This window comes from Poecilia mexicana, unplaced genomic scaffold, assembly GCF_051168715.1.
Source record: "Poecilia mexicana isolate PSO_F unplaced genomic scaffold, ASM5116871v1 scaffold_21, whole genome shotgun sequence".
Classification (NCBI taxonomy): Eukaryota; Metazoa; Chordata; class Actinopteri; order Cyprinodontiformes; family Poeciliidae; genus Poecilia; species Poecilia mexicana.
This window is the reverse complement of record NW_028263390.1, coordinates 5,986,373-5,997,413: the sequence shown is the minus strand read 5'-3', so window position 1 is coordinate 5,997,413 and position 11,041 is coordinate 5,986,373. Positions and strand designations below refer to the sequence as shown.

At 41.0% G+C, this 11,041-nt stretch overlaps 1 protein-coding gene across 1 annotated transcript in view; it reads left to right on the top strand.

Annotated features, from left to right (window-relative positions):
- Positions 1-3,198: 3,198 nt before the first annotated feature.
- LOC106904914 (neurexin-3b-beta-like) overlaps positions 3,199-11,041 on the top strand; it is a 47,628-nt gene continuing 39,785 nt past the window's right edge. Inside the window, exon 1 of the mRNA XM_088002226.1 lies at positions 3,199-6,407. Coding sequence (XP_087858352.1) covers positions 6,033-6,407 — 375 coding nt within the window. The 5' untranslated portion in view covers positions 3,199-6,032. The remainder of the gene's footprint in view (positions 6,408-11,041) is intronic.

Here is an 11,041-nt window from a genome sequence, read left to right as displayed (position 1 = left end):
AACATTGTTTTGGCTGGGAGAAAAAAATATGGTGAAGGCATGCAGGAGGGTGGAAATAGGTACAAGCAGAGTGTTTATGTATATAAATCTTATTAAACGTAAGGGAAATAGGTTATTAGAGGATTAAAGAGGTTAGCTCGGTTTGAGCATATGCATGTTGAGATACTACGTCGCTTTGGAAAAGAGCACATTTCTAATTAATCTTTTGCCTCTGTTCAAATGGAAAAAAAAAACAAAACAGAAAAACAAGTTGCCACAAGAGGAAATGTTGCATATGGGTGTTATTTTAGCGGCAGCCTGGGTGTGAGCTAATAAACATGACTAGAAATGAAGGTTTCGATCTAATAATTGAAGCTAGTCCTGATTAGAATAAAAATATAACAAAATGCTTCACCATTAAGGCAAAGATCTTCTTTTACATCAGACCCAGCTCCTTCAGACTAGCCAGCAACAATTAGCAAACACCTGGTGGAACTGCACATCAGCTGAGCCCATTATACGAGCTGTTTCACAGTAAAAACGTAATGAAAGAGTTAATAGAGGAGCCATGTTGTGATGCTTCCTGAAGGCGGAGTTTCAGGAAGAGCAGGAGTTTTTAAAGAGACAGAGACCCAATTTGAAAGTAAAATTTCTTTAATGGCACATTTGATACATATATACAGCATTTTTCCAACTGAATGTAACACAGTGATTTGATAATGCTATAAAATGGCACATTGTGGCTGGAATACACATAATACCTCCCCTTCAGTCAAAGGTAATACTGAGCTCATTTTATTGTCTCTTATTCACCATCTTTGAATGTTAAAGAACAATCTGACCACAAAACGATAAAGCTTGAAAAGCAGACAGATTTTTATGATCAACAATAAACTTTTATTGGCAAGGTTACCCGGTGTGGAGTCACTCTGGAGAACTGAATATCAATTTGACAAACTATAGAGATTTTTCTCATTAGGTGGACAATTAGCTTGTGGTGTATTCATTACCGAAGATCCGTCAACCTCATTAATCACCTGGAACAGTCCGAGAGCTGTACCTGGGACTGTTGCCATTAGCAATCCGCGACGAGCTCATGGATTCTTCTCTCTGGTTCGGGGTTGAGAGGACACTTTCAAGTAGCTAAAAACAGAGAGAGAGAAGAAAAATGAAAACTCTGTTGCATTAATATCCCAACGTTCCCGTCCGTCCTCTGATTTCACTTCCAACCATAATGGCTTCCTCTGTGGCCCTTGTCCAGAGGAGAGTGTATTTGGCTGCCACCTGAAACCTGCCTGAGATCAAAGGGAGGAGGAGGGAGTCCTGCGCATAGCTGATTAACCTGCTGGCATACTACTGACACAGTCCTTTAGCTCCCTGAGCTCCCTCACAGCCATAATCACGCTCCTTCCCAGCTGGATATAAACGGAGCACTTGGCTAGATTTTCCTCTGAATATTAAAAAAAAAAAAAGGCAGGCAGGAAGGAAGGAACGCTGCGGCTTTATGTGATTGCGTCGCGTTCCCAGCCCAGTGTAATTTATTGTAATGAAGGCAAATATCTGAACTGCGCACCGGGTGGGTGTGAGGACAAGCAGAATACGATATGCGCCCAATCAGGCGGCTCCCTCCCCAGACGCTCACATAAAGTTAACATTCACCGCCTAAATCACTTGAGACAACACCGCATGCTGCACATTTGCGCAGTTATGAAACCATGTTAATATACCATGATGGGTTTCCGTTCCTTTTTTTTTTTTTCCGTCTCGCCGAGTTACTGGCTGACGTCATGCTGTCATCTGTAATTCTTTGCGGGCTCTTTGTCGTTTGAAGACAGACTTCCGCGTCTCAGTCCTCCGCTCCCGACAGACCGCCATTGTCAAACAAAACGTGGCACATGCAGTGGGGGAAGGTGTTGCATCAGAAATACTACAAAGTTCTCACTCACCACTTTCTCTCCAAAAGGTGGTTTGTTATATTTATAACGGACTTATCGTAACCCTTTATGTTTGTAGCAGTTCTCAGGTAACTACCACAAACTTTAGTGTTTTATTTTGTTTTATTGGGAATCTATATAATAGGCTTAAAGTCTGTAACCTGTGACTTGGAGTCAAATGTGGCCCTTAATGCCCTTTAGTTGGGTATATATTACTTTTTGTTTTTTTAAAGAGGAGATGTTATGTAGCATTAATTTTTGTGAGCTGTGTATCATATTATAATTCTCTCATTCAACGCACACCTGGAGTGTTGCTTTGATTCTTTAATGCATGTTTGAATCTCCTGTGGCAACCATTCGAGATGACTTAACACTTAGCTCCGCCTATGTCCACGCAGCTCCTTCAGACTAGCCAGCAGCATTTAGCAGACACCTGGTGGAACTGCGAATCTGCTGAGCTCATCATACAAACTACTTCTCAGTTCAAAGCTCCTAAGAATGGTTGTAAACAGCCTGAAGGAGGAGCATTGTTGTGACGACATGCTGAAGGCAGGAGCTTCTTAAAGAGACAGAGGCCCAATTTTAAGGTGCCAAATTACAAAGTCAAATTTCTCTTTAGTCATATTTGATGTATGCTGCATTTTTTATAACAAATGGAGGAGACACAGTTAATAGATTGTTATATAAAATGGCACCAGGTGGAGTATACGTGATACTCTTTAAACAAAAGTAATATTTAGCATTTCAATTGTAAAAATACTAATTTAAAGATGACAAAAAGGCAAAAGTGGACTGTTTTGTGTTTCTTTGTCATTAGGTTACAAACTTTATATTTTTTTCATAACTTTGGATAAATCCAGGTTGTACAAGAAAATGTATTCTTTCAAAAACGGGACAAAAGTGTTTTGTTGTTTTTTTTTATTATTGTAGTGGTTAAGATCCCTCGGTCCCCCAGTCAAAATGCTGCCACCATGATGATGTACAGTTTTAGTTGTTTGCAACACGTTGCTTTGCATGTAGGTGAAAAGCTTTTCATTGTGGTCTCATCTGACTAAGGTAGAACGCTTGTTCCAAACTCCAAACAGACCTTCAACGTCTTTCTTTCAACACTGGGAATCTTGTTACCATCAAATGAGGCTGAAAACACATGCACACCACACTTTTCAGAGTATACTTTTAAAAGCTATCGAAAGCCATGCGTCCTTTTCAATTGATTCACTATTATGCCCCTCTTCCACAATCCCACTGGGATACTTTTCAGGGTTTGTGGTCGGAATGTCGGAAAAGTGTGAAAAAATGTAAGGGGCTATAAATACTTGGAACATGTTAGCTGTGCTCTTGAGAGAAGCAAGTATGGCAGCGTTTTTTAAAACATTTTTTTTTTCATTATTCTTTACCCCAAAAGGCCTCCCACTAAGTCAGTAATGATCTCATTTGTATGCATTGTCCTCTTGAAATCTGTGCCGCTGTGGGATCTCACCCCCAGTGGGTCTGCCATACTTAGAATTACCACTTTGCTCCCCTAACTTTGCCCTCCTTTCCTCTCGAAGCTCCATCCGTCCAAACGACGAGTCACACAAAACCGTTTGCTGCTCCTATTGAAATCTAAAAAAAAGCAGATGGTGTCCAGTGGGAGAATTAGTGCTCACATTAACCGAGTTTTTACCTCTCATGAAGCTGGTTAAGCTTTGTTTGTACTTCATTTATCTGATATTATGTATTTTATGATGTATTTGCTGTATTTGTGTTTTTACTCTTTCCTGCAGGTGATTTTCTGCTTTTGTTTCATGCATATGATGTGTAATTCTTTGAATGTGGAGTGTTTTAAACAAATTTACAGCCTAAAGTTCAACTAAATTGTGGAAAGCAAAAAAAAAAAAAAACTCCTAAAGCTTTTCTAAATCATTCTAAACGCAGCTAAACCTCATCATAAACCACTGTATAAATGTTTGTTGTCTGTTGCCAACTGTTTCAAGCTGTTTGTTAAACTCTCGAACTCCAAAGGCAACAGCGACATTGAGCGCTATCAAATGGCAAATAAGAAAATCCCGTTCAAATATACCCGGCCAGTAGAGGATTGGCTTCAGGAGAAAGGTAAACCTTTATTTAACTTCTAGAATGTTTTTCTTTCTTTTTATTTTTTTTCCAATCATTTCATCGGCTTGCTCCCTTTCAACCTCCGAGAATGAGAAAACCATCCCTTAAACCCCTTAAAAATCTATAAAATAAATCGTATTTTTATGTGATTTTTTTTCTTTTTACCCCTCGTTTTTTTTTTGCCATCATCACCTCTTTTTTTATACCTTGTCCAATCATGGTGTCCAGTTAAAGGGACTGCGACAGAAAGATCAGACACTCTTGCTCACATTGAATTTGACTGAGAGGAGGCATTAACTCTGCAGCTACAGCAGGGTGATTGTTTGAAGAGGAGGCTTAACTCCTCCGACTCAAAACCTCCACAGTGTTTGAGAACAAACTAATCAGCTGGCATATCCCCCCCCTCTGAAAACGTCCCTAATAACAGGAGTGTGTGTGAGGGGTGGGGCTCCTCTCTGCTGTAATTTATCTTCGTGTACTTATCACACGAAATGGAAATCCAACCTGTTTTGATGATGGAAAGATAATTGGAGGCTTTCTGACGGTGGAGTGTCACGGCGCGAGCGCCAATGTGCGCCGCCGCCCGACAGAGCCGCGCTTATTAATCGCTTGGATTATCGAAGCTGGCCTCTCGTCTGTCTTAAACACACACACACACGTGTGGGTGGATGTCGAGGGAGCCCGCTCTCATCCACCCCCCCTCCACCACCATAACGCGACCTTCTCGCGGTACATAATGCCACTATAAACTCCCCTTTTAAAATTCACAGCACATAAACGTCTTAACCTTTTCATAAAGTCCCTTTAACAACCGCTAAAAACACTGACAGGTTTTGGGAGACAAAAAAAAAAAAATATATATCCCATTACTGCTGCATGCATGGCTCCACATGTGTTATTTCATTTTCTGTGATATGAACGCCACCCCCCACCTCCACCCACCACGCCCCGTCTCCCTCCATACCTAATGTGTTCTGTGCTGTATAGGAAACACAGTGGAACAAAGCTTGCAGTGCTGCTAGTTTGTGAATTGCACAAATGAGAAATGTAATTATGATTCTTGTTTTGTGGAAGTTCCATGCATTTCAATTTCATAATTAATGCATGAGCAGTGTGTTTTGACTGTAATATTTAGCCGTCGTCTAATCAAATTCGCACGGCACATTAAGACTCATTTTGTCTTTATAACACGCCAAAGCCCGTGTATGTATTTATTCATCATTTCCCCGCACAAAGTCCAGCGTTTAGTCGGGGAATATATTATCCGTAGAGTAAACTTTCCAGCTCATTTTTTTAGATGTTACTTTCAAATTTGCATGTTCTCCATTTAAATGTGTTTATAGTATCACAGGAGGGCGAATGGTTATTTAGCTCTGCTACTTGCTTTGAGTAAATGTGCAGTTCTTTCTCATCATTTAGAACCTAATTTAATTGCAAACTGAAATACATTGCTTTACATAAGCATTTTTTTTGTATCACTGTAAATCCTGTACAAATGATGCACTTAGAGGTAATTTCTGTTGTTTACTGAACAGCCTTTGTGGACTCTTTGTCAAATTGCTCCATCGCCAACTTTGTACCCAAGCGATACTACTAAGTTCCTTCCTATTTCCAATTCAAACCCGAAAGCTACTTTGCACAGGTCTGTCTTAAGGTGTATAATAGTTAATTTCTTCCTTGTAGATTAGTATTCTGATCAATATATGTGTTTATGTTATTTTTGAAACTTTTTTTTTTTTTTATCGATTGAGATGTGGATTCTTGTTTGATTCAATTGACTGGACAAACCAAATATAATAGGTTTTTACCCATAGCCAAACCATATCATGCATGCTATTTATTGTGTAACTAAAGACAAATATACAAACGGACTTACTTCACTAAATCTTCTTGATGTTGAAGTACCATGTTGTTGTTACGAAACATCTTGTAGTTGAGTTTTGTACCTGAAAATGTTTGGTGTCCAACGACCAAATCTCAAAATGTACAAACTGGCGAAGGGGCAAAGTGACAGGCGCCCGTATGTCTTGCATTAGGTACCTTTCTTGTTTGCCTCTTCACCCTTTGGCTCTTCTTCCTGTCCCAGGCCGGCAGCTGACAATCTTCAACACCCAGGCCACTATTTCTATCGGAGGAAACGACCGAAAGCGGCCCTACCAAGGCCAGCTCTCCGGCCTCTACTACAACGGCCTCAAGGTTCTCAACATGGCCGCCGAGGGCCACCCTAACATCAAGGTGAACGGGAGCGTGCGGCTCGTGGGAGACGTGCCCACCAGCCGTGGCGCGACACGCACCACCACTTCGATGCCTCCGGAGATGTCCACCACCTTCATTGAGACCACCACCACCCTGTCCACCACAACCACCCGCAAACAGCGCTCGCCACCGTCTATTCAGGTACAGCTCTTTGGGACTAATGAAAGGTGTACGTCGTGAGGTGTTGCGTTGGTTCCCAAGTGATTGTTGGCTGAGGGCGTGAGGCTAACGCTAGCATGTGTGGAAGCTGCAGCAGCCGATACGCTCTTCCCTGACAACGTTGGTTGTTAGAGTGGAAAGAAGATACGATCAAAATCCAGGCTGGACATCCACAGAAGAAATTGATGTGTAGAAATATGCAAATGTATGCTGCTTTAAAACTAAACTTGTCAACGTTAATGCATTAATATTAGTAATGGAGATTAAGTGCATCACCTATTTTGACCTAACAGCCTTTTTCCCCGCAGAGGGTTACCTGAAATCAAATCAGCACGTTACACGGTCTTGTACTGCGGTTAACAACACAGAGCCACAAACACAAGTGAAAAGATGTATGCTCAGCGGTAAATTTAGCTTTTAAAAACAACACGATGGTTAGAGCAGACACTGTAGACGTTGATGTGTCCAGATTTCAAATCCCGTCCTCAGCTCCTTAGCCACTTATCTTTCATCCCTTTCTCTTAAATTATTGTCAAATAAAGTCCACTAGTACCAAAGAAATTCTTAAAAAAAACAAAAAACATCTTGTTGAACTTTTGGATGAAACCAATTTAGTAGCAACGATGAATTATCCTTCCAGCAAACCAGAGCTAGCCTATAGTTAACATTTCTAAATTACATTTGAAGCAAAATAACCTCTTTTAAAGCTTCCCAACTATGAAGATCTTGAAAACTGAGATGTTGAGTTTGAGAAATTAAGACATTTCTTAAATATTTTCTTTAACATTTCAAGCTTACAAAGTTAAGTATAGTGATTAATCATGATTAATCAAGGTGCTCCAGTGTGATTCATCTGATTAAATTTTTTAATTGATTGACAGTACTAATAAAAACCGCTCATATATAAATGGTATTATCTTAATGTTTTCTGTTTAGCAATGCTCCAAAGCCAACAACATAAATATCCTGTGCAGTAGGCACTGGTTTCCTTTCAAATAGGATTAATACAAAATAAAAAACAACTTTAGTGTTTTGTGGAAAAAAGCAACAATTCAAACAGATGGAGGTTCAGTTTTCGCTTAAAGGTTTAAAAATGCCCCAAAGTGTAAACACGAGAACCATTCCCTGCTCTTTACTATTTAATGTGGGTTTTGGAACGGACCTCGGTTTGGATTACGTCTGCCCTCCCTTTTTTTTTCCCTCTGCTTGATCAGCCAAGGTCAGGACACTGTATTTCTCATTCTGCCAGGGATCGAAGTGCTGCTGTTCGACGAGCCGTGCCTTTTCTGCTTCCCCATCCACCAATCTCCCTTCTCCTCCACCTCTTATCTGTCATGCAACGTGTTTCAGGACCGAGAGAGAGGGCTTCCTCCAATACGCTCCGAGTCCGAGCCAATGAATGTCACAGCCGTGCCAAGAAAGCAATCACGCCCAGCAGTCCTTTGACACCCGGAGCACAAATTGAACCCTTCATTGTCTATATTAAAGCAATAACTCTCCCTCATGAGCGAGACGTGGCTGTTGTGGATGTGAGGTTTGGCTGTTGTGGATGACAGACCACTGTTATCTCTTTCTGCACCTCGGCATCAGATTGTCTGCTGCGCAGTTATGATGACCCTCCATGTCAGTGCTGACACTTCTTCCTCTGCACGGGAGTGGCCGTGCAAAATGCCAGGCCGAAGTCGAAGTGAAGATAGAAAGATGCACGACAAAAACAAAGCAATCCGTTTCCTTCCCCTCCATGAGTCAGCGATGATGACTTAGCCGAGATACATTACCGTCTCTGGCAGTAACAGCAAGGTCACATCATAAAGAAGATGGCTTGTGTCGTCTCAGGCAAATATTAATATCAAGTGAAGTCAATAAAGTTCTTCCTCGGAAAGACCTTTTTGACAACGCGCTCGACTTTTCAAGGTGAAACGAGCAAATATCTCTCCCGTCGATATCCGTAATGCCTCCATTAGACGCCAGACAATGCTCCTTGGTAACTCAACAATAACAATGTAGTTGCCTGGCCTCTCCAACTTTCCATTTTATTTTTGTATTCCTTCTGAGAACACGCCTTGGTCATTCTTCTTCCACCAGCCACCGTGACAGGCCTGGCTTTGATTCACGTTGCCGCGTCGCAGTATTTCATTTGCCGAGGCCTTTAATTTTACAGTTCCCCAGCCGGCTGTCAGACACCGTGGTGCGAGCGGTAAGGAGGGGACCTGTACCCGTTTGGCAGATTTCCCCCACCCCTCTGGGTAGTGTAGGGGAGTTTAGGGAGTTGAGCTATCATTAGTGATGTACTGCAGTGCTGGAAAGAGCTGTAGGCCCCTGTCGCGGTACTGGACTCGAGCACATGAGCAGCTGTTTCCAAACCCGGGGTGCCTGAGTGGACTAAAATGTGTGTGTGTGTGTGTGTGCATATGCGACCGGGGTGTGTTCACAGATGTCTATTTTAGGTCCACTGAACCGAGTCTACCTGTTTTGCCGTTCCGAGACGAGAAGCGGCTCGTCCCCTGACATCTCTGCTTCAACAGGACGAGAGGCAGGGGTATGAAGTGGAGAGACCAATCTCACGCTTAATTAATGATGGCTCCATGGGGAGGGACATGCACCGACATGACAAACACCTTTCATTTTCTTTTTATTCTCTCTTGCTACCGCTGTCGTGTTTGGTTGTTTTGTGGGACACCTGGGTTATTATCAGGGAAAAAAAGCACCAGTTTGACATTTTCAACAACTTTTTATTGACTTTGTGCAGAGAATTGGCGTTTGTTTTTTTTTGTGGTTTTTAACTGGTCAGGTTGTTTTATTTAAACGGTGTGCTAAGCTTTAAACGTTCATCCTCAGATGGCAAGGGCAATGTTTTGCAAAACGCACTTCATTTTTGGAAAATCATTGAATTTTTGATTTCATTCAACTTTTCAACTTTTTATTTTTTGAAAGTTAGAGTTTATACATATGTAATCTACACCCAGATATCAAGTAACTGAATCATTATAGCATGAGGTACATTAGACTGAAAGTAAATTAAACCAATTATGTGACTCACTTGAAGAAGGCACTCGATTCCCAGCAGGTTCTTTCTGAAGACATGCATTTTGAGGGGGAAAAATGCAGATTTTCTCCTTAATCTTGCCTACAAGTAAACAAAAAAAATCTCCCTTTCAGTCGATTTAGATGTGCCTGCATTCAGTTTGTTTATCAGCTGCACAGCTACAGGAGCGATTTTAAATGGTTTTTACTATGTCCTCTTTGTTTCTTCTTGACTAAATAATCTGAGACCTGACACTGAATATGTCAGCGAGCTACTTTTTCCTCCTTCATGTTTGCCGGCTGCTTTGTTGTCGAAATCTCAGTGTCTTCTGAAGATTCATCTTTCTGTGCTTTATCCATTAAGAATTGAGAACATTTTCTTTGATCATGTTCTGTAAATAAGGGTGACAAATGCAGTTTAAGCTCCCTACAGGCATTCCTTTTGAACCGTGTATTGTTTAGTTCTGATTGCCCACACTGCTACTTTTTGACATTTACGGGTACTTCAAACTTTACTGTGGATGAATCTATGCTATCACCTTGCCTCATAGCATTTCACTGAACTTGCAAGACAAGGAAATTGTTTACTGAAGGATTAATCCCACCAGCTAACTAGCTAGCAGGCAAGTTAGCAAACTAGCGAAAGGAGAAAAGAAAGAAAGACAGAAAAGGATTAGCTCTATTAGCTTTACAAAATGAGACAGTTCTAGTTGTCTTAAAAGGCTTTTTGAGGAAATTTATATAAATGGTATATAAAACAAATTCAAAAGTGTTGTGACTCTAAGGGGAACTATCTCAAGAGACGATTTCTTCACATTAGCAATGTAGCTTTAAAAACCACTAATCTTATTTCAACAAGTCTGACACAAGTGGGAGACAGAAAGATGTGTTTTAAAGCTTATCATTTACATGTCAAAAGGGCTACTTGATTAGCATTTACAAAAGCTAAATATGGTGCAGATAACAACCAACATACGCTAATGTGAAACTGTCCTCACCTGACACATTTTCACATGACGACGTGAATTTGTCTTTTCATGTAGGACTTTTTTTTTTAAAGAATGCAACGAGAGTAGGAATAAATTCTCCTTTTTCACTCCAGTTAAATTTCTCTTCAACAGGTGCTCGTCACTTGTAACCTTGAAGGCTTAAAAGTTTCCATTGCAAAAGCACAAAACACACTTAAAAAGAAACAAAAAAAAAACGAAGTGATAAACTACAGCAGGTATTCCTTTTCAAGTGGCTCTAAAGGCACTCCAGATAAACTGATTTTAGACCAAATGCACCGAAGTACTTTTCCTACATTTTAACACTGGCTGATTTGGCGTGGATAGTCAAACTGGGAATACTCATTTATTCTGGGCACTGCATCATGGGAGATCAGCGTCTCCTGTCCGCAATTAACTCGCTACGCTCATGTGAGATGTTTGGGAACAATTAGAACGGGAGGGCTGCAATCTAGAGTACCGTGGGGGGAAAGTGGCGAGGGAGAGACGCTGCAAAGTGATTTGCATGTTTGCCATGTTAAAGAAATTGCTCGCGTCCATCATCTTCAGCTGGTGCCCTTTTGCTCAGGAGATGGGCAATGAGAA